At 39.7% G+C, this 23,333-nt stretch overlaps 1 protein-coding gene across 2 annotated transcripts in view; it reads left to right on the top strand.

The window, feature by feature from the left end:
- Window positions 1–308: 308 nt before the first annotated feature.
- The window catches only part of TXNRD3 (thioredoxin reductase 3), a 33,208-nt gene continuing 10,183 nt past the window's right edge, over window positions 309–23,333 (top strand). The window contains exons 1-11 of one of the 2 annotated variants that reach the window (XM_027863876.1): window positions 309–465; window positions 4,209–4,269; window positions 5,074–5,183; window positions 7,995–8,102; window positions 8,397–8,469; window positions 12,736–12,855; window positions 18,421–18,563; window positions 19,671–19,786; window positions 19,912–20,137; window positions 20,409–20,501; window positions 22,499–22,575. In XM_027863876.1, coding sequence (XP_027719677.1) covers window positions 337–465; window positions 4,209–4,269; window positions 5,074–5,183; window positions 7,995–8,102; window positions 8,397–8,469; window positions 12,736–12,855; window positions 18,421–18,563; window positions 19,671–19,786; window positions 19,912–20,137; window positions 20,409–20,501; window positions 22,499–22,575 — 1,256 coding nt within the window. In that variant the 5' untranslated portion in view covers window positions 309–336. Of the gene's footprint in view, window positions 466–4,208; window positions 4,270–5,073; window positions 5,184–5,770; window positions 5,846–7,994; window positions 8,103–8,396; window positions 8,470–12,735; window positions 12,856–18,420; window positions 18,564–19,670; window positions 19,787–19,911; window positions 20,138–20,408; window positions 20,502–22,498; window positions 22,576–23,333 lie in introns of those variants that run through there. The other variant, XM_027863877.1, reaches the window with a different exon arrangement.

Genomic DNA, 23,333 nt, shown 5'->3' with positions numbered 1-23,333 from the left:
GGGCGAGGAGGCTGGCAGCGCGCGCACGCGCACGCGCACACCCAAGCGTCTTGGCCGCGGTCTTCTCATCCAGGCTCGAGAGTCTGTTAGGCGCTGTGCCTCCTTCCGTGGGTCGGGGGTGCTGCTCTCCGGCGGGAGCACGTCGGGTCCCCCCGGGCCGGGCCCCCAGAAGTGAGAGGGAGGCCTGGTTGTGGGCCTCCGCCTCCGTTCGGGAAGGTGGGGGCGATCCTGTTCCGCGTCGCCTCCGGCGAACAGGCGGAGTCGCGGCCCTCGCCACCGGCGCCCGAGAAGCGGGCGGACACCGACGACCGCAGCCGGCTGTCGTTTCCGGGCCCCATGCAGCCCCTCGGCAGCAGCCGGCTGAACCTGGAGCCGCCCGAAGACCTGCGACGGCGGCTGTGGCATCTCATCGAGAACAACCGCGTGATGATCTTCAGTAAGAGCTGCTGCCCCTACAGCGACAAGGTGACAGCCGCGCGGGCCGAGCCGGGCCGGGGGCGGGACCCGCGGGGGCGGGGAAGGACTCTGACTGGACACCGGGGACCTCAGGCTGCACGGCGTGGGGGCGGGGATGCGGACCATGGCCGGGCCGGTCGAGCCGCCGGCCAGTGAGGGACCCAGGCTGGACGGGCAGGGAGGGGGCATGAAGACGGGATCGGACCTGGGCTGGCCAGAGGCATGCGGCTCTGGGATGTAAATGAGCTCTGCCTCTCTAGGCCTCCTTGACCATCCTTCATCCTCTGGGAAGGGGGTCCCCTGAAGCAGCCAGAGAGGAAAATAGGCAGCTGAGATTCAGACTGCGACCCTGGTCTGGTTTATGCAGCGTGCCTGCTGGGACTTCCTGGGGAGAAGTTCTTGGGACTAAAGAGGGAATCTGCTGAGATTTTTCTGGAGTGACAGTAGTCTGGATTGGGGTGCTCTGCCCTGTGATAGTGCTGTTATTGGGGGGACCAGGTAACCCCTGCCTGTATCGCATTTTTATAAAGCTTTAAGGTTTACAAAACACATTTGATCTTTACAACTTTGTGAGGTTGGTAATATTAGTATCTGCCTTTTATAGGTCAGAAAAAGGGCTCGGAGATGTTAGGTGACTTTCAGTGGTACAGCAAGGGAGAAGCACCATAGATCACTCTCTGGAGGCAGGATCTGGCTCACAGCATAACCAAATTTGTGATGGTTCAGAACTTAACTAAGAGATGTTAATTTCTTGCTTTCTTGCTCCATACTGTGAATTTCATAATGATTGTGTAGTATATTTACTCTTCTGCCTTATATTGGGTCTGCACTCTCATCTTTATCTACTTAAATTGGATCTGTGTAGTGTCCTGGAAGACTCTTCCTGATTTTCCCTCAGACTCTTCATTCAGCTCAATTCAGCAAATCACAATAGTACTAGACGTTGGGACTATAACCTGCCCTCAAAGAGATTACAGTCTAATAAGTGGTATTATCTTGTCCATAAATAAATGTGATACCAGAGAGGGTAGGACAGGTACCAAGGAGAGGTCTAGGCAAAGTGAGGAATTGGATAATGGAGAAAATGACTGATGCCAGGGCTAAGTGGAAGAGATGACATCCAAGTTGGATCTTGAAGGAAGCAGTTCTAAGCATAGGGGATGGCCTGAAAAAAGCATGGGAGATGGGAGGAGAACAGGAGATAAACATCTGTCAGACTTCATTGTAGAACGTGTCAGTCTGGAAAGATAGCTTGGAGCTGCTAGATAGAGAAGAGTTCTGAACACCAAGAGTGCATGTTTGTTTATATGTTATTCTACGGGCCATGGAGAGCTAGTAGAGGTGTTTGAGTAAAGGAGCACAATGATCAGAGTGGTGCATTAGGAAGGTGACTGACAAAGGTGTCAGGGTGAGTTGGAAAAGGGATAATAATGGAGTAAGAAACAGCAGTTAATGAGCCTTGGTGAGAAGAAATAAGGACTTGAACTAGAGTGGTTGCCTAATACGGAAGTTTAATAATATTAGCTCACACTTTTATAAAGCTTTAAGGTTTACAAAACACATTTGATCTTTACAACCTTATGAGGTTGCTAATGTTAGTATCTGTTTATAGGTCAGAAAAAAGGCTCTGAGATGTTAAGTGACTTGTCCAGAGTTACAAAGTTAGTATCTGAGTGTGATTTGAACCCAGGACTTTTGGTTCCAAGACCAGAACCTGCAGAATATTACACTAGATGTGTAGGGCAACTGAGAGGGAGGAGGAGTTAAAATATGATTCCAAGATTTTGAGCCTTGGTGACTTGGAAGATAGTGTATCATTCTTAGAAAGGAGAAGGGAGCAAGAGATTTGAGGACAGGACAAAGGATTCTATTTTAGAAGGGATTCTATTTATTCTATTTTTATTTAGTTGATTTTAAGACCAAAGGACTGACTATTCGAGTGGAAATAATCCAACAGGCTGTTGAAAATAGGCATTGGAGGCTCTGAGGAGAACTTGATATGTTTAAGTGGTTCATAGCAATTGCTAACATTTATATAAGTGTATTAACCTTATAAAGCAATTATACTTCCATTATTTCACTTGATGTTGCAACAGCTCTGTGAGGTATAGACTGTTGAGGAAGCTGAGGTGAGGAAGCTGAGACCCAGAGGTTAAGTGACTTGCACACAACCTAATAAGTGGTAGAGCTTAGATTTAACTCAGATTTTTAACTCCCAAGTCTGCACTTTTCCCATTCTTTCAGATTTTTCAGAGCTTTTTTTGAACCCTTTTCTAATGTGTTAGCTGTCTGTCCTCAATTATGTGTCATCTACAAGTTTCGAAAAAATATTTGCTGCATTCTGAAGTATATTTTGTTATGTTCTATAAGTGAAATGTGTTCTCTGGGAACATGGTTCTGTGTTTACTTTGGAAGTCATTCAGGAAAATCATTCAGTTTGTAGTTATTAATTTTCAGAGCCAACTTTTCAGGAATAATGAACAGTATTTGTTCTGAGAAGTGAAGTACACTCCTGTTCACATCCAGTGCAGGATGCCTCAGACCTTTTCTTAGCCTCAACATCTCTGCTTTTCAGTGAGATAGCCCCAATTCTTTTCTTGAGAGATAGTCATTACAATAATTGTGGGTTACAAATAACTTATAAATGAATAAATAGGTTTATAAATTCAATATACTAAATAATAAATGTATTCCACTAAAACTCTACTCTGATAAAACATCATGTTAAGGAAGTGACATTTAGTTTTTTGAAGGCCATATATTCTAAAATACAATATAGTTGCTATGTTTGTGGGTGGAAGTAATAAAAATAATCGGAAAATAAAACAGCTAACATTTATATAATGCTTTAAGGTTTACAAAGTATTTTATATTTATTGTCTCATTTGACCTTCATAGTGGCCTTGTGAGCTAGGTGCTATTTTCCTCATTTTACAGATGAGTAAATTGAGATTGAGAAAGGTTAATTGATTTTTCTTGGGTCACAGAGATAGTATCTGAGGCAGGATTCAAATACAGATCTTCCTGATTCTAAGTCCCGTTCAAAGGGAGGCTCTATCTGCTATACCAACCAAGTGCCTATGTTGTACTCAAACCAACAAAATCACCAGTTCATTCAAGTATAACAGTTTATAGAAAAAATTAAATTGGTTTGAAATTTTTTAAGGAGAAAAATAAAATTGACAAATAAAATTTTCTAATTTCTTCGTTGTCAGTCGCCTCCCCCCTCCCCAGCCAAATCATTATATAGTAATGTTGAACATATCCTGTATTTATTTTGTACATATACTGTATTTGTTTATCTGTGAATATATAGTACCTTCCAGTACACTGTAATCATTTCGAAGATGGGGTCTCACTTTTGTGTTTGTGTCCCCAGTGCCTAACATGGTACCTGGCACATAGAAGGTACTTAATACTTGTTGACTTACTGTAAAATTACATTGTATCTCAGATTCTCAATTCTTTTAGAATAATTTCAAGGCCATTCAGATTCAACAAATATTAATTAAATACCTCTTATATGTAAGACACTGATCCATCCCCTCTACCCAATTTTCCCCTCCACCCAAGTTCATCTTGCTCAAAATTGTATTTCAAAAGACACTGAGAATATAAAGGAAAAAGCTCTTTAAAAGAAAACTTGGTTTATTTTCATTGTTTTATTTTAGTAATTCACATTATAATTAGATTCTATCATAAATGTCATGATTTATAATACTGAAATTTATTCTAGAAAGTTTTTGTTATAGGTAAAAGAACTCTTCACTGATTTGGGAGTAGAATGTAATATCTTGGAACTTGATCTAGTTGGTAAGTAAAATATTTAGCACGTAGTGTTGATATGCAATTTTTGTAAAATGTATTAGTTCTTCAACTATTACAAGTGGAATGGATCATTCTGATCAGCCTTTAGCAATGCATTTTAAAGGTAGTGAACTAGTATGGGCTAAAATGCAGAATATTTGGTTCAGATTTACATTTTCAGGATGACATAAGCTTCTAATTTGATACTAATGTATTTTAAGCAAATTCTTTCATTCTTAAGTCAAGATAAGGCAAAGAAAACAGAAAGAAATCACCCTTGTTACCAGTTGGGCCTGTCCTTCATGAAGACTCATTCATTTCCTTTCCTTTACCACTGAGAATTCCCATAAAAGATAAAGTTTGAGACAGTGTTCATGTAACCTTAACAAGTGAAATAATTTTGAGCTGTTGGAGTCCCAGGTTGGGGGTGGGGGAGGCAGGGTGCAGGAGGAGAAAATTTTAGTTTTGACTTTGCAGTGTTTTTTCCAAATGTAATCCTACAAAGAAGCATTTTGCTAATTAATACTAATTTGGTTGAGTTTTTGTTATTGGTTTTACCAAAGAGATTTATTTATATTAGTATAATTAGTGGATTTTATAAGAAAAGCAAAGTCTGTTAACCCTCCTTCTTCATTTACCTTAAGTTTCCTTTTAAGGCTGGTTCATTTCCATTCAGAATCTTGATTCTGTATGTACTTGATCTTAAGTATATACATCTGAACTTAAACTTTTGCATAAAAAGACTTCATTAATTCATCTCACAAAATCTTTGAAAATTTTCTCAGCATCTTTCAACTTTTTATTCCTTAGATGATGGACCCAGGGTTCAAGAGCTATTATTGGAGATAACTAGTCAAAGGACCGTGCCTAATATATTTGTGAATAAAGTACACATGGGTGGATGTGATAAAACTTTTCAGGTAATGTCATTTACTTTGAGGCTTGAAGTGAATCGAGTGTGTGGGATTATAGGTCCTTAATTTAAGACTGCTTGTCAGGAGAAAAGGGGATGCCAGGTCCAAAAACAAAACAAAACCTCACAAAACTGACATCTACTTAGAATGCAGAAGCAACGCTAGTGATGGCAGTAATCTAGGGAGGTAATTGGACATCTCCACGAAAGTACTGGGGGGTACTGGTTGAATTTCCAGCATGCCAAGCAAAACTTCATGACTTTGACTAAATAGGCCCTTGATCTATTTGAAAATTTAATAGGGAAATCAGAATTCTGTTTAAAAGCAGAATAAAAATAAAATAAGATTAGATCAAGTAGTGATAAATGGTGGTTGAAGATTATTCAGGAGGAAACAATTTGTCTTGTGTATTTAGATATGTTTTTAAATGTTCAGAGGGAGGTGGAGGGAGATGTTATAACCCTATTAAGAATGAGTTTATACCAGTTCAGTGGTTTTTGACAGGTTGTAATATATGAGAAATTCTGCTAGGTAGTTAATAGATAATCTTTATTATCTGATGCAAATTAGCTTTTACACCAACTCTCAAGGAAATTCTCCTGATTGGAAAGAGAACATCCTGGGATTTTACACAGACTTGGGCAAGTCACAGAGTCTCCTACCTATGTGTGAGTACCTGAGGTGATAGTCTCACTTGTGCTAGTTGAGGAATTACCTCGAGAGCAGTTTGCTCTCTTGTGAGAAAGGCATAGGAAGGAACCTTCTCTGAGAGAGCAAAAGGAAGTCCCAGATGATATTTTTGGTTAGATTAATTAGGCTTACCAAGCAGTCATTTATTTAATTTTAAAAAAGGCTTTATTGATGTTTTTTGTTTTCTACATCACATTGATTTCCAAATATATCTCTTTCCCTAGCCCCTTACCCAGTCATCCCTTGTAACAAGTTACAAAAGAACAAATTGAAAAAGCAAGTCAGCAGAACCAACCGAAACATCACCTGTACCTAACAAAATGTATAACATTCCACTATCAGAATTCCCCACTTTCTGCAATAGGGGAAAGGGTTATATGCATTTTCTCAACTTTCCTCTGGATCAGGCTTGGTCATTATGATTATACAGCCTCCATTTTTCTTTTATTGTTCTTTCCATTTGCATTGCTATAGTTGATGGTGTATGTTTTCTTAGTTCTGCTTCTTTTGCTCTGCATCAGTTTATATAGGCTTTCCCATGTTCCTCTGAATTCTTTCATGTTTATCATTTCTTATGGCATGGTAATATCCTATTATCTTCCTGTGTCCCAGTGTGTTTAGCTGTTTCCCGATTGATGAGCACCTATTTTGTTCAAAGTTCTTTGCTACCACAAAAGTGATCAGTAAGTCATTAACAGAACCAGTCAGCAAGCATTTATTAAGCATCTGTTATGTGCCAGGTGCTGGGGGTGGGGAGGGGAAACAAAGCCAACATGGAACAATCCCTGCCCTCAAGGAGCTTATATCCTGTTGGAACATGCATATACCCTTGTAAGTAGATAAAAAATGTATGCAAGGCAAATACAAAGTAATTTTGAGGGCATCAGGAAAGGCATATGTAGGAAATGGCACTTGAACTAGGTAATCTAAAAGAAAGAGGTCAGGAGAGTGCATGCTCGGCATGGGGAATGGCCTGAGCCAAAGCATGGCAATGGGAGAGGGAGTGTTGTGGACAAGGTGAAGCAAGTAGGCCAGTTTGACTGGCATGTGGAATGTGGGAAAGGGGACGGCCTGAGAAAGCTGCAAATGGCAAGTCATGCCACGTTACAAAGTTGGGGGCTTTTTAACATGTAAAGAAAAATAAATAAAAGAAAAGGACTCTCCTTAAATCCAAATAAAGAAAATCAAGATTTGGTTTAAATAGTAATAGATTATTGAAGTTCAATCAAAATTAAGCAGTAGTAGAAAATAGTTGAAGTTTATAGTTGGAGAGGTCCTTTACATAGGTATTTGTGGTTCTTCAAATATTGTTCTTTATTGTGTACTTTAAAAATGCATGAAGATGTTAGCAATTAGCGATTGTTAAATAAGTAAAAATGTTTTAAAAACATTATAATAGTAATATCCATAATTGAATTAATTTTCATTCAGTGGATTATTATCTGCATGCAAAGAAAACCAGGGTTGGGAGCTGTTGTGAAAAGGTCAGTAATCTGAGTTGGTTAGAACATGGTACTTCCAAGGCCATAATCATGGGTTCTATTACTTGATTTTATATCAATAAAACTTTTGCAAGGCCACAGATCCTAATCTCGGCTAACTCTCTCGTAGCTAACTACAGAGCATCGATCACAGGGGGGTATGCCAAATGATAAAATGCCTAGTATATTCTGTAACTGCTATTGAATAAACAGGTGAAAACACATGGTCTACTGGGCATTATTATCCTCATAAATGGAGAATATAGCACTTTTTTAACTATGTGGAGGTCTTGGAAAATGATACTTTCCAGCTGATTACCAACAGATATAAAATTTTGGTGACCAGTCCAAGGGAAAATGATCTGTAGCTGAAGTAGGAACAAAAATGTGGTCTCTGGGTAGGTGGCATTTACTGTCAGGTGGTAGGGCTCGCTCCAAAGAAGCACTAGTGCCCTTTGGTATGGTTTCTGACAAGTTAGGTCCTGTTGAAGAGCTATTGAGGGTTTGAGATTCCTGCTTGTGTAGCTTCCAGATTGGTTGTTTCCTAAAATGGTTAGCAAACCAACATTGATTGAAGACAGTGAAACTGAATTAGATTTTAAGAAAATCAGTGTGACTTGCTCTCATATTAGACCTTCTATTCTAGGCTCACCAGAGTGGTTTACTACAGAGACTTCTACAGAATGACTCAGCAACTTATGATTATGATCTTATTGTAATTGGTGGTGGTTCTGGTGGACTGGCGTGTTCTAAGGTAAGAGAACCTACGGGAATGTATGGCTGCTTCTCTTGCTGACTGTTAGAAGCCGTTTCTTGGAACTTTCTTTTTCTCTTTCTTTGTAAGCAAGAGTATGTGTAGCTTTAAATTTGATATTTCCTGTGAAATTTCTGTTGTAATAGTCAACCTTGATAAGATGGAAGCTTGGGTTTTTTTTTTTTTTTGTGATGTGGATGACATACATAGTTAGTTTTGTCTTGTGTATTTGAGCAGAAGAAAACATTTGGAAAAATCATAAGATTTTTTTAATATTTAGCTTTTTTTTTGTAGGAAGCTGCAGTTTTGGGGAAGAAGGTTATGGTGCTAGATTTTGTTAAACCGTCTCCTTTGGGCACATCATGGGGTAAGCTGTTCTGACTCCTTTTTGTTTGTGTTTCAAAATCTCAGTGTTACCAGAGTGATGTCTGAATTGCGTGAATTGTCATTGTCAACACTCCTGAAGAGTAATTTTTCTGTTATTGCTGACTATCTTAATATAAAATAAATTAGGTTTTGGTCTTGTTTCTGCCATTGTTCTGTGTGTCCTTAATTAGACAGCTTTTTTTTTTTTAGGCAAAAATTACAAAGAAAACAATAGTATTTTTTAATTGTCCCACAAAATTTTTAGTCTAAGATTTTCCTTTGATTTGACTTTTCTCTTATACTTCTTTCCCAATATGCAAAAAGAAATTCAGAATAGTACATTTCTTTTTAAACTTATTTCTTTTGAACTTAAACATCCTAAAAAAGAACATTTCTATATACAAAGTAGAATTCTGCTTCACTTGGTAATCTCAACAGGTCCCATGGATTCACAATTATCATCTCAATGCTGATGATTCCCAGATCTAATTATCCGAACCTTAAAGTATCTCCTAACCTTGAATCTCCAGCTGCCTATTGGATATTGAACTGGATGTCCCATAGACATCTGAAACTCAACGTCTCTAAAACTGAACTCATTTTCTTTACCCTCCAAGCTGTTTCCTCTTTCCACTGTTCCTATTACTACTGAAGGCACCACTGTTCTCCCAGTCACCCTGGCTTACAACCTGGATGTCATCCTTGACTCCTTATTCTTTTACCACCCTCTATCCATTCTGTAGCCAAGATTTGATGATGCTACCTTCACAGCCTCTCTCATGTACTCCCCCTTCTCTCTTCTGACGCATTGTCACCATCCTGGTACAGGCCCCCATTACTTCACTCCTGGACTATTATAGGAGCCTTCTGGTTAATGTCCTTGCCTCATGTCTCCCCCTACTCCAGTCCATCCTCCACTCTACTGCCTAATTGACCTTCCTGAAGGGCAGGTTTGATCGTGTTTCTCTCTCTCTTCTCTCTCTCTCTCTCTCTCTCTCTTTGTGTCTCTGTCTCTCTCTGTTTTTCACACACACACACCCCCCCATTCAATCATCTCCAGTGGTTCTCAATCATTTCTAGGACCAAATATAAAATTCATCGCAGAGGACAAACACTAGAATTAGGGGGGTGGGGAAAGACTTCTGGCTGTAACTTCACGTTTTTACTTAGTTGTTTGTACTTTGTTTCCTCTCTCAGACTGTGTGCTTCTTGAAAGCAGAAACTGTTTTGCCCTTCTTTGTATCCCCAGTGCTTAGTACGTGCCTAGCATGTAGCAGGTCTTGTAAATGCTTATCAACTGACTTAGTGAGGATCCCATATGAAACTATGAACCTCTTTTCCGTATTGCTTGCTTTTAAATGAGTAAGAAACTGAACCTGTTTCTTTCAAAACTGCTCTCATTTTTCTCCTTCTTTCTGAGCTTTCTTTCCTTCTATTCTTATCTGTGTATTTTTTAAAATGTTTCAGTGGCTCTCCTGTTTTTTCCTTTTGTTAATCACTATTGCTCCCTCAACTCTTGTTCTTTCATTTTCTTCCTTCTTCCCGAGCTTCTGTATATATAACATCAAATCCACACCACAAACAGAATAAATATCTCAGACCAGCTACCTTACTACTTTTGGGACTCAGATCTGACTGGAACATTGACACTGCACCATTAATATGCTAATGTCAATATAAGTGCCTCCAATAAATCCTGCTATGATATTTCATTGAGGTGTAGTGGTGAACCTGGGCTCTCAAAAGCTATAACAGCAGAGTTGCAACTCTGGCTGATCTTCCCAAACTGGAAAGGCTTTGAGTCTTGGCCTGGATAGTCACTCTCTGTGCCTTTTGTCAGGACCAGCCTCTAGAGAGATACGATGAATTACGTGCAGCCTCACATGAACACCATCTGTTAAGGCATTGGCAGGTGATGATCTGTGTTGGTTAAAGGGGTGCCTACAGTGATAAAATTGCTGATCCATAAGTAGATCCACAAATGGATAAAGGCACTGGACTTGGAGTTAGAAAGGTATAGGTTCAAATCCTGACCCTTAACCTTTAGCAAATCAAGTGACACTTTTGCACTTCATTTCCTTCATTTGTTAAATATCTGTAGTACTTTACCATGATGTTGTGAAAGTCACATGAGAACACATGCCAAGGGCTTTGCCAGCCTTAACATGCCATCAAAACATGCTGTACCAGTGAGATTCCAGGCCCATCTGCCCTTTCCCATCTTCACATCTCAGACACTTGCCCAGCTTTCATGGGCATCTACCCTTAGATTTGGTACAGGCAGGGCCAAGGAGGCTTTCCACCTTTGACCTGAAGGCCACCAGAACAGTGATTTTTTTTATTTTTTTCAGTAGAATAGTGAATCTAGGTCATTAATAGTTCCTTATGCCTTTCTAAGGATTCAGATATTACCACACTGCTTGATTTTCTGGCTCATAAACAGAAAGAAAATTCGGACTCTTAGCTTGGTAACAAAATCACAGTCATAGAGCACTATCTTCTACTTGATTTTGTGATCATAGTGGTACTATGGTTCTGAATGAATAAATCTAGTTTATTTTATTATTGAGCTTGATGTAGCTGAAGGAAACCTGCCTTCTTTAATCTGTTTCTGCTATTGGTATTATTTAAGAATCCTCAGGGAGAGTTAGAGTGTAAATAATAATGCCTTATTGCTTTAGCATACCTTATTCTTTGTCTTGGAGTGAACTTGATTGAACCTTGTGTAAGGTTGGCATTTCCCTCTTAAATTCCAAAGCCATACTGACAACACGATCATCATATGCCTTTAGTATGAACGTATGACAATAATAACTCTGCCCTTCTTTTATCTTCTAATTGGATGTAACATGTTGACCAAGTATCCTTTTTGTAGATAATTTCTATTGGGTAATCTTTCTGAAGTTCATATATCTCAGCCCATATCCCTTCCAATAACCTTCCCTTCCTGAAAAGGGTTAGCATAATTTTATTCTTGTATAGATTTGGTTTTGTTCTGTCTAGTTCTCCTTTGCATACTGAAAAACTCAAGGTTCATCTTTTATTGATTGATTAGCTCTTTCTATGAGGCCATGATTGTGTGATCCATGAACTTGCTTGTTTGTTTTTTGATAACTGTATTTCAAGATAGTTGGTGTCTTTTGTAATCCTATGTAGTTTATTTTATGTATTTAAAAATGTGATTCCGAGAAGGCAAGTTATCAAGCATTTATTAAGGGCCTATTATGTTGTAGGCCCTCTGACTCTGCTAAGTTCTGAGGATACAGAGAAAGGCAAAACAGTCCTTGCTTTCAAGAAGCTCATGGCCTAATGGGAGAGACAACATAAAGACAGCTAGGTACAAACAAGGTGTAGGCAGGATAGACTGGAGATTGTCTCAAAGGAAAGACCCTTTCTTATAGAAGGTGGGATTTTAGCAGAGATCTGAAGGAAGCCAGGGAGGCTGGGAGGTACAGGTAAAGATCAGGAAAGTTGGTGAAAATGCATAGAGGCTTGTGTGAAAAACAGCAGGGAAGCCATTGTCACTGGTTCATATACTCTCTGGAGGGCGGAGTAAAATGTCAAAAGACTAGAACACTTTGAATGCCAAGCAGAGGATTCTGTATCTGATCTTAGAGGTAATAGAGAACCACTGGAGGAGTGTGTGTGTGTGTGTGTGTGTGTGTGTGTGTGTGTGTGTGTGTGTGAGAGACAGAGAGAGAGAGAGAGAAAGAGAGAGAGACATGGTCAGAGCTGCCCTTTAGGGAGATCAGTCAGGCAGCTGAGTGGAGAATGGACTGGAATTGGAGGAGACTTGAGGCAGGCAGAACAACCACCAGCGTGAAATGAGGAGAGGAGGGGGCACATACAAGAGTTGCCGTGAAGGTAAAATGGACAAGACTGGGCAACAGAAGGGATACAGGGATAAAAGAGAATGAGGAGTCCAGGATGATGTCTCAGTTATGAGCCTGGCTGACTGGAAGAGTAGCAGTGCCTTTGACTTTAGGAAGGTGTCCATTGGCTTCACTTGACTGCTGAAAGGGCCTTTGATTTCAAAAAAGCTGAAGAAGTGCTGTGGGCTTCCTCCCCAAGACTGATACCAGGGTTTGGTAGTGATCTTTATGGGGTGTTCCAAAAGTCTTAGTGTAGTTGTCAACTTATAATAGCTTAAAACAGCACTAAGACTTTTGGGACACCTTGAATTTCACCTCAGGCAGCAGTATAACACCAACTGTACAGAAAATACATAATACAATGGAAATATCTAAATTATGATTTTCTTTCTTAGGTCTTGGTGGCACTTGTGTAAATGTTGGATGTATTCCTAAAAAATTGATGCATCAGGCCGCCCTTTTGGGGCAGGCCTTAAAAGACTCCAGGAAGTTCGGCTGGGAGTATGAGGAACAAGGTAGGTAATGAGGTATGAAAAGACTAAGAGAGGAAAAAGAGTATATCACTTACCCTTTTTTATCTGGGTGTGAAATTGCTTTTATTATGTAGGAGATTTGTGGGTGAGAATTATAAAGTGTCCATATAAAGTGAAAGTAGGTTATATTAGGCGCTTCAGCCCCAGACTTTTTGTTCTGGATCCTATTAGACTACTGATGGAGTGCTGGGAACCCCACTTGAAGAGGTACCCTGACAAAATAGAACCTGGCCAGAGAAGACCCCCCCGCCCAGGACGGAAGGAGCCAGACACCATGTCACATGGAAAGGCCAGAAAGCTGGGACTTCTTCACCTGGAGAAGAGAGACTTAGAAAAGAGCCTGAGAACTCTCCTTCAGTCATCAAGGGCCCTTGAGGCAAGACCCTGGGAACTGCCTTTCATTGTAGCCCAGTGGTCAGAAGGAGAAGCGATGGAGCATGGTTCTAGGAGAGGGATTTCAAGGCCAAATGAGGATGGATTCTAGCAGTTAGAGCTGAGCCCATCTAACCAGATGGACTGCCTAGTGTATAAGGGTCCCTTTTGCAGGAACGTGTTTGAGCAGAGTTTAGATGACAACTCACCAGAGTAGTAGCAAGCTGATTGCTTTGTAGGGGAGGAGACAGGAACAATTGACTGTAGTACACATGAAGTCAGAAGAGACCTGGGTTCAAATTCTGCCTCTAATACATACTAGCTATGTGGCTATGAGCCATTGACTTGAACTCTGCGAGCCTCTGTGTCCTCATCTGTAATAGGGGTCAGATAACAACTGTTAAACAGTAAAGTTTGTTTGTTGTAAAGATCAGGTGAGATGCTGTGTGTGTGAAGTTCTTCATAAACCTTGGAGTACTCATCAACATAAGCTATTCTTCCAACTCTTAAGTTCTGTGATTCTCTCCGTATGAGCCACTGGACATGCTAATTCTCACTCAGAGGTCAGCCACTTTTCACTCATTCAGCTTATAGCCTCGAATTTTGTTATCTCTGCATAGCCTAGCTCAAGCTATACCTGGATTCTGAGTCTTAAGTTCCTTGAGAAAGAGGTATAATGCATTCTTATTTTGTATTCAAAATATTTAGCATTTATTTAGCGTTACTTAATTAGTGTCTGTTAAATACATTTATGGAGGTTGTACTAAGGAACAGTCAGATAGCTTCTTGGCGTGAACTTGAGAGGAGGAGGTATAGGAATTTCATTTGTCTAGGCCAAAGCTATACAAAGCTGCTCTGGACTTTGTCTATAGGACATAAGCTGATCCCTGAGAAACCCTTGAAGTGACCTAAATGTCCACGCTCCTGCATAGTTAAGTTGGATAGTGATGTTTATGGCAATAAGACAGTATTTTACTTCTTTGACCAGTAAAGGATTTACTAAGTTCTCAGGGAACAATAAATATTTTTAAAAAATTATGTTTCAGGGATTAAGAAACAAAAACAAAAACAAAACACCAGAAACCCCCCAAACTCCATTTTCTTTATGTGTGGCACTGTTCTTATACTTGTAGAGTCAGTTCTTTCTGACCTTCACAGCTTAGAGGATGTGGAAGATTTGGAGAGCACAAGGAGCTGACTGATGAGAGCATGTGAAGAGATGGAAGCTAGGCCTTCCTAGGAGATGGGCTGGGGCTAGCTAGATTACCCTTGCAACAGGATTGACAGCCCCTGCAAACACCTAGGAACAGTCATTGGAGAGGCAACATGGTGCAGGGGAGGAGAGCTGGGTGTGCAGTCTGAGAGCTTGAGCTCAGATCCTGTTTCTGTCACTTTTCTGACTGACCTCAGACACTTAGAGCCCCCTTCCTCATTTGTAAATTAGGAGAAAGGGTCCCTTCTACTTCCAACTCTATGATCTGAGGAAAAGTGAGCCTTTTAATTTGAGTTAATAGTGACATATTAACCAAATAGGATCAGGAAGCAGAACAATGTCTTGGAAATATCACAGGACAGGAGTTAGGAGGCTTGGGTACAAGTTTGGGATCTGCTGCTGGCTAAGGATTAGGCGATAGCCAGAATCTTCTGGGTCTGTCCCTTCATTGCCCATCAGTTCAGTACCTTATTGTGCAAGTGGAGGCTGTGACATGATTTATTAAGAACAGGGAGGACAGAATTTAAAAGTAGTGATTGGAAAGTGACTCTTATTTTGTAAATCAATGGCATTAGCTATTGTTTGCTGAAATGCCACCTTTTCCCCCCTTTCATTCCCCGTCGTTATTGCTAAGACCCCTCCAAAGTCTGAGAACTTGAAACCTCTGCTATAGGTTGTCCAAAATCAAATATCTTAGACCTTTGGGGAACTTTTTAAGGAAGTGCTAGGTGAAGGGGAAGGGGGACTGGCTTGAGCATTTGTGGATTCTTTTTGTTTTGTTTTGAAGACTTAGCCTCCCCATCTCATCCAGACTGGAAGCATAGAGGCTCCCAATGGGCCTAATGCCACTCCTGATCAGTATGGGAGTTTTGATTTGCTCTGTTTATAACCTCGGCCAGTTTTCTCCTTCTTAGGCGACCTGGTGGCCCTTCTCTTCTGGAGGCTTACCGTTCTGATGCTTAACTTAGTGTGGACACCCCATCTGCATAGCCCACTACAGCTCAGGTTTCTGGAGCTCAAGACTTCTGCAAACCTCAGCCTGCCCCATAGCTGGGATTACAGGTGTGCGTCTGACGTGGGGATTCATCACTGACAAATGATGGCTGTCATTCCTTGGAATTTGAATTAGGATGTGGGTAACTGTTACTGTAGGATTCCATTCTCAGATATGTAGGAATTCATCTTGGAATTCCTGAAAGAAGTTCTACTGGAGAGGAGTTCTCTCTGAGTGAGGAATAATAACTGTACTTCCAGTTTGTCTGTGAAGAAAAACTTGGGGGTGTCAGGTGGGGATGAGGCCAGATAAATGGCAGTGCTAAATTTGATTGGAGATAAATTGTGGGCCGTCTTATGTTGTTGCTCTTCACTGTTTTCCATTTTAATTGAGCTCCATTAAAGATTGCCTCATCTTTTCTATTTTTTTCCCATTGCTTAGCAAATCTTTTTTTTTTTTTTTTTTTGGACTGACATGGTTTTACTGTTTGACCACATGTGGAATTCCAACATGCGGATACAGAATCAGGGTGCAGCTCCAGGTTCTCACAGGGCCAAAATCATCTTTCCATTCCTTTCAACACTTTTTTTTGTCTTTCCTACAACATTAATTGTTTTGTTTCAATTCTGTCTACAGTCCCAGGTCAGAATTCAGTTATTAAAAACACTCAGTTGATGCAAACAGTGGTTTGATACAACCCACAAAATGAGTGTGAGATGTGTTTCACGTAACAGAGTGGACTCAAGGGGAAAACATTCCGTCAGAGGCAAGACACCTTGTTAATTGCTAATGGAATCATGGAACTCAAATACCATAACTGCTTTTACCTGGAGTATATTATTACTGATTCTTACTAACATCAGTTCATGTTTGAAGCAAATACTTGTCATGATTTTAGACTTTTTTGCATCCAACTCTGAGTAGTGCATCTTAATGTCATACATATTCTTATCGCATGAAGAATGCATGTGATTGCATAAAAAAATGAACTGTGTGACTATATATGAAGACAACAACTACAGTTTTCACAGCACTGCCATTGGTTAATTTTAAAATATTCAAACTCTTTTTAAAAAAAAGAGTTTAACTTAAAACTATACTATGAAAAAAATCATCCTAAGTGAACCAAATCCATCCTTTTCTTCATTATTCATAGGTTTTAAACTTTAATCACTAATTGTTATTTTAAGCTCCAGTAGCACTATCCGATGTCGGCTGCTTCTGGGGAAATGAGTTATGGTTTGATATCAAGTTACAAGGAAAATGCTCAAAGTTTTATTTTTCCCCAGTTGAATAAACAGTACCATGTATATTATCTCTTGTGTTAGAATAGTGTTGTCTTCACATAGCATTCAAATAATGGTATTAGTCATTCATTTCCTTGAACACATACACTCTATTGCATGTTGATAGGTTTATAAGGATGCAGTGGCAGCTGTGGGTGCTGGTGAGCTCTAGAATCCTTGCAGTTATGAGCCGCAGTGCCTGAGTTAGTCTGTTTATCGTCCGCTTTCTCTCCCAGATGCTTGGCTTGTTGTTCAAATGATCCATTTTCAATCTTCATTGCCCCTTCCAGTGGATCAAGACCTTGCTCTGAAAACTGTTTCAAGGCATTTAAAGCGGACTTCTAAGTTGTCTTTGGGGTTTGTGGGTTGAGAAGTCTGGAAACAGCCACAGCTCCCCTTGATTCACTCCCCTGAGGCCTGTTCCAGGTTTGCTGAGGCCTGATCTTTGCCTGCACGCCCACACCAAACTGCGCTCCTCTCCCCACCTGGCACAACAGACCTTTCCAATCAACCATCCAGGTTGTCTTGGGCTGGAAATTTGTTTCACTCTGTCTTTTTGTGGGTTCTGCTGCTCTAGAAATTGTTTAGAGCCATTTTTTACAGGTATTTGGAGGCGTTTAGGGGAGAGCTCAAGTAAGTCACTGCTTTTGCTCTGCCATCTTGGCTCCTGCTTAGCAAATCTTGACATCAGTTAGTTAAAATGTGTGGCCTCCATTAGGACAGCCAGTAGACAAGGGGGAACAATTTAGTATCAGGGCTCAGTGCCCTGCTCTTGAATTCTCCTTTAGGCTAGCAGGGGCCTGCTAAGGTTACTCATGCCAACAACAGGGAATCATCCTTTTGTAGACTGTAGGGGTCAGGCTGCTAATGAGGGAAATGGCTCGGTGCCCTTTTCCCACCAGTCCAGCCCTCCATTGTTTCTGTTTCATGGTTCTTTTCTCCAGGTCCTTTCAGTTTTTTAAAAAATTAACTTAAGTATTAACCCTGTTACTTACAAGTGACACCATTTTTTTTTCACCTTAGTTGAAAATAGCAACATCATCCAACAACTCCATGAGCTTGTACAGTCTGGGCCTTTAAAATGGGTGTGTTCATGAGCCTGCATGTATTGTTACATGAGAGCTTGAAGATATGGTATCCCAAGGTTGGAAGATAAGAATTGAATCAGTGTTCCCGCGGGAACTGCCCTCTAGTAGTTGATTCTTGGGGATGGAGGTTTGTTGGCATCATAGGTAGATCCGAGTTCAAGTGTCAAGGGCCCTTAGTTAGAATTCCAGTTGTTAACCTACCTACCCACTTTGTGATCTGGGGCAGACCACTTCACCTCCTTCTCTGTAAAATGAGAAGTCTTTACGGTTGGTTCCTTCTGGCTCTGAGTTCTTTGAGACGCTTGGACTCCAGAAGGGCCCCAGAGGGATGGACAATTTTCCCTGATGCCCATCCCTTTTCACTTATCTTTCTTTCAGCTGTGCCCTTGGAACCCTGCCCTTTGTGCATGTTTAATTCTTTAGAGTAGAAAGTTGTTGTACAGATGTACAGAAGTGGTAGAGACTGGAGCTCTTCTGGTGGCTTTTGTCCTCAGCATCTTTGGAGTTTCTTATACTTGTTTGTCCTTGTGTGTCATGAGTGGTATCATTAAACTAAGTTTGATTTTAAATCTCAGTCTTGCTGTTTGCTTGTAGTTAAGCACAACTGGGAGACCATGACAGAAGCGATTCAGAACCATATTTGCTCTTTAAATTGGGGGTACAGGGTGACTTTGAGAGAGAAATCTGTGACATATGCCAATTCCTATGGCGAATTCATCGAACACCATAAAATAAAGGTACAGGTTCCATTTTATCTCTTGTTTTGCTTTGCTTTTGCCTGTGTGGTTATTTTAACTAAAATGTATTGCTCTAAGTATGAATTGGTTATTTGTTATCACATGCTTGACTTGTTTTGTAATCAGAATGTAGATTTTTCTTCTCCTTGCCTCTTAGGGTCTTGAGTCCTTTTGGTAAATTGAATGAATTTCATTTTTAAAAAAACCTAGTCTTGTTTCTGCTTCTAAATTAGATTACTGTCTTAAATAACCAGTATATGTTCTATTTGGAAACTACAAAGGGTTAAGATATTTAAAAGAAGGGCTGAAGAGAAAATAGTTTGTATTAGTGATACCTTGTGATTTAAGACTTCAAAATGTTTTGTGGGCATTAGTTATTAGCACCTATGAGATGACCATTTAAATGGTCCCCTTTAAGACCATTACGTTGGCTAACCTATATTGTCAAGTTTACTATATACTGGTGTACTGGTAAATGTTTAATAACCAGCTCTCTGGAGGAAAAATGTACACATGCCACACTTTTAATTTTAATTTGTATTATTAACATTTTCTCCATCACTTTAAATCTAGATAATTGCCAAAACAAATCAAGTCCTGATTTGCAACATTTGCTAATATCCAAGGTGTAAATACTTTTGGTTTGAGCTAGTTCCAGCAAAGCCCTGATACCAACCAGTTAAATTGTTTGTTCACATTCTAATATGCATGTTCTTATGTTTGTGTTGAATTAATACAAAAATCATTTAGCAAATCCTTATTGAGCGCCTGCTATATACAAGATTATTTTCAATATCCCTAAGGTCTCTTTCAACTCTTAAATCTCTAAGTCTATAATCCTGCTATCTATTTGTTTGAAGTGTGTGTGTGTGTGTGTATGTGTGTGTGTGTATACATATGCATATACATACATATATCGTGCTTGCTGGCTTAGGTTGTAAATTTGTAGGGGGTATGACTATATCATTGAAATTCTCTTTGTAGTGCATGTAGTAGTATGGTACTACATGTGATTAAGCACATAAATCTTTCTGATGGTGTCTTATTACATATATACTTTCAGGAAAATATAACTGCCTTCAGTTGTTTCACCTTCTGTTTTTCCAGGCAACCAATAGGAAAGGACAGGAAACCTTTCACACTGCAGGGAAATTTGTCATAGCAACAGGTGAAAGACCCCGGTATTTAGGAATCCCAGGAGATAAAGAATATTGTATCACTAGGTAAGGTACAACTGAAAGGGGACCTTTAAATTGTATTATCTTCATAATTAGGGGAAAATTTCATCAAAATTTGAATGAGTTAGTTTCTGTTTAGGTATAAATGGTTTTGTTTTTTCCCCATCTAGTGATGATCTTTTTTCCCTGCCTTATTGCCCTGGAAAGACTTTAGTTGTGGGGGCTTCTTATGTTGCTCTGGAGTGTGCAGGATTCCTTGCTGGCATCGGGTTAAATGTCACGGTTATGGTGCGGTCCATCCTTCTTCGTGGCTTTGATCAGGAAATAGCTGAGAAAATAGGGACTTACATGGAACTGAATGGTGTAAAGTTCCTCAGGAAATATATACCTGTGAAGGTGAGTTTGTGGGGTTTGGGCATCCTTTCAAAAAAAAAAAATCCTTCTGTACCTTAACATTTTCCTTATCCTACCCTCCTCAAATCAACCAGTCCTTCTGGGAGGAAATCTCATAGGGAATAGGAGCTGCAGATTTTCCATCTAAATTCATAAGAACAAAGAAAAGAGTTTTTCATCACAGATATTCTTCTGGGAAGCTGAAAATTGTACATAATGTTGATTGAGGATTTACTGCTTTCTTTGGTGTAAACATACAATTTATTGTTATTAGATTCAGCAGTTAGAGGAAGGCACGCCTGGAAGACTGAAAGTGGTAGCCCGATCTACAGAAGGGTCAGAAACTGTTGAAGAAGAGTATAACACAGTAAGTTTGCAATATAATATATCCCAGTACATTTTCCAGGGTTAAGAGTCTGAAAAAAAAAAGTTAGATCCAGGCTAGGAATATATTCTGGGTAATAATTTGTGAGAGACAGCAATGACTTAGTAGCTAGAAAGTTGGCTTTGGAGTCAGTAACTATAGGCAAGGTCTTTAACCTCTCAGTGTTCCAGGCAACTCTCAAGGTGATAATGTATAGGTAAGTTGCTGATCCTCATTGGTGGAAAGAATTTTCACCCTGAGAGGTCCCCCTCAAATTCTGTTAAAATAGGTAAATGTGTCTGGTGTTGAGATCAGGACTTGAGGCCACTCAGTCTTAGTGTTAATGATGTTGCTGTCCCTGTGGCATCAAGAACCATGGAAAGAACCAGTGAAAAATCTTGTGTGCTGTTAATATTTATAAGCCAGATATGATGGGTGGGGAACCTGCGGCTTCAAAGCCACACGTGGCCCTCAAGGGCCTGAAGTGTCACCCTGTGCCTGAATCCAAACTTCACAAAACAAATCCCCTTAGTAAAAACATTTGTTCTGTAAAACTTGGACTCAGTCAAAAGGCTGCACCTAAAGACCTAGAAGATGTCTTTGAATATGTTTTACATGACAGATTATTTTTTAAAAGGCTTTCCTTATCACAAGTGTACATTATAATAGAGATGAAGACCTCCTCTTGGCCCTTTGTACCCAGTTGTGATCACATAAATAGCCTGCTTCTGGGAGTTTCAGGTATTCCCATTTGGTGTGGAGAAAAACAGTGGCTTGACCACTTGATTGGGATGAACATTCTTCTGTTTCCTGAACTTCGTAAGAAGTATTCTTGGGGTTAATAGGATCTGACGAGAGTTTCAAATTAGAGGAGAGATAGTAGGTCTGACAGATACGAAATAGAAGGTTGTTCAAGGAAATTGAGCTGCTATGGACAAAGGCATAGAGAATCGGTGAAGAAAATAAAGTGGGTTTGAGAGCAGGTTTATTTGATTGAAGCTAAAAAAGTGAACAAAAGAACAGGAAGAGATAGTAGGAATCAACTAGTCGAAGGACTTGAAATTAATTGTGAATCGGTTGAGTCTTATGAAGGGCAGTGGGTACACAGAACCTAACATAACAATGAAGCGTTTTTGGAAGGAAGTGATTTGTTCAAAGTGTCAGAGAAAAGAAGAGAATTTTAGCAGCCACATTTTGGATTGAAAAAAGGCTGAAAGTCAAGGAAAAGAGAGGGACAGTCTATCACTTAAGTTTCTGTATTTTGGTCTGTTTAATGTGTGCCATTCGACATCTCTATCCCCATGCCTCCTCCTGCTTCTTCCCATCCCCTTCTTTTCTTTCTCTTCCTATTTCCTTATTTAACAGTAAGAATTTATTTTTTGGGCCATAAGATGCAGTCTTGTGTTTTGGTTAAACAATTATTTGAATGATTTTAAAATGTAATAGTCTTGTAAACTAAAGAGGTTTAAATTCATTAGAGAGGTAAAGCAGATATTGCTAACTCAGCTATTAGCATGAAATATTTCTTAAACATATTTTTATTCCGAACTTAAACACCAAATAAAATCATCATTTCCTTACTCCCAGAAGAACACAAATGGATTATATGTGAAATTGCAGATATCTGTTATGGACAGCCTACTTTTCTTGTGAAGTATATCCTAAGTTCACCTTGTTGTTAACTGTTGTACTTGTCTGTGTTTCTTTCTGTCCTACCTTCTGTGTTTATGAAATGTTATTTTGAGTAACTATTTGGATGTTGCTTACACATCATAACCAAAACATCCAGGCCAGGCAAAGTTTATTCTCAATGTCGTATTTTTGCTTTGCCAGCACCTTTGAATTCTCAGCCTTGACAATCTGAGTTCTCAAGTTATTCAGGGGAAAATTAGCTTTAATAGCTAATGAAACTATTGATAATGAGTAACAGAGGGTATGGAACATAACTTAAAATCTATCTGTTTTATACATAGTGGTTATTATATCTATCTAATATATAGGTTTTGTTAGCCATTGGTCGAGACTCCTGTACAAGGAAAATTGGCTTGGAGAAGATTGGTGTCAAAATCAATGAGAAGTAAGTGTATATGACCTTATTGATATTTTACTGGCACAAAACACATTTTCATTACAGATAGCTACTTGGAAATTAGCACTTAACTAGTAAGGTGTGAAATTGCCATGAAATGTTAATCTTTTAAGTTTGTCTTTCAAAAAACATGATGTTATCACATCATTACTGATAATCATTATACTTTTATAGGCACTAAGCCTTTACTGAGCGCTTCGGGTGTTTATTATTCTATAGTCTTGCATATTAAAGCAGTTATGGAAGTACAATTACCTACTAATAATGGTTTATAGGAGATACCCAAGCAGTAATCCAGTTGTGATGTGATGGGATCCTATATGGTCAAGATGATTCTCGGGTACAGACTGTAGGGAGAGTCTAAAGATAGTCCTGGAAATATTGGAAGTATGATTGAGGTACCATTTAGTTGGATAATCAATGAATCAGCATTTGTTGAGGCTGTATATAGAAAAGCTTGAGTCATTTGAAGTTATTGTGTATGGCTAATATCTGACAAGAGATACTGTGGATGATGCTGGTGTCTCTTCTTTTTGGGACTAGAAAGCTAACCAGTCAGGGGTTTTGTTTGTGGGGCCAGATTCAGACACCCTGTTCCTGTGGATAGGGGACCAATTTAGTTCATTTTCTATTATCTTTTTCTCCTTCTGGCCCCCCCCCAACCCCCTTCCCATTTGGGGTTTATTGGCTGGGGAGTTGGTATACTCAGAGGTAGGCAGGTGGCTTAGGAAATGTAATTTCCATTC

Source organism: Vombatus ursinus, unplaced genomic scaffold, assembly GCF_900497805.2.
Source record: "Vombatus ursinus unplaced genomic scaffold, bare-nosed wombat genome assembly UNPS02014773.1, whole genome shotgun sequence".
In the NCBI taxonomy this organism is placed as follows: Eukaryota; Metazoa; Chordata; class Mammalia; order Diprotodontia; family Vombatidae; genus Vombatus; species Vombatus ursinus.
The sequence above is the reverse complement of the archived record's forward strand: the minus strand, read 5'-3'. Positions and strand labels throughout refer to the sequence as shown.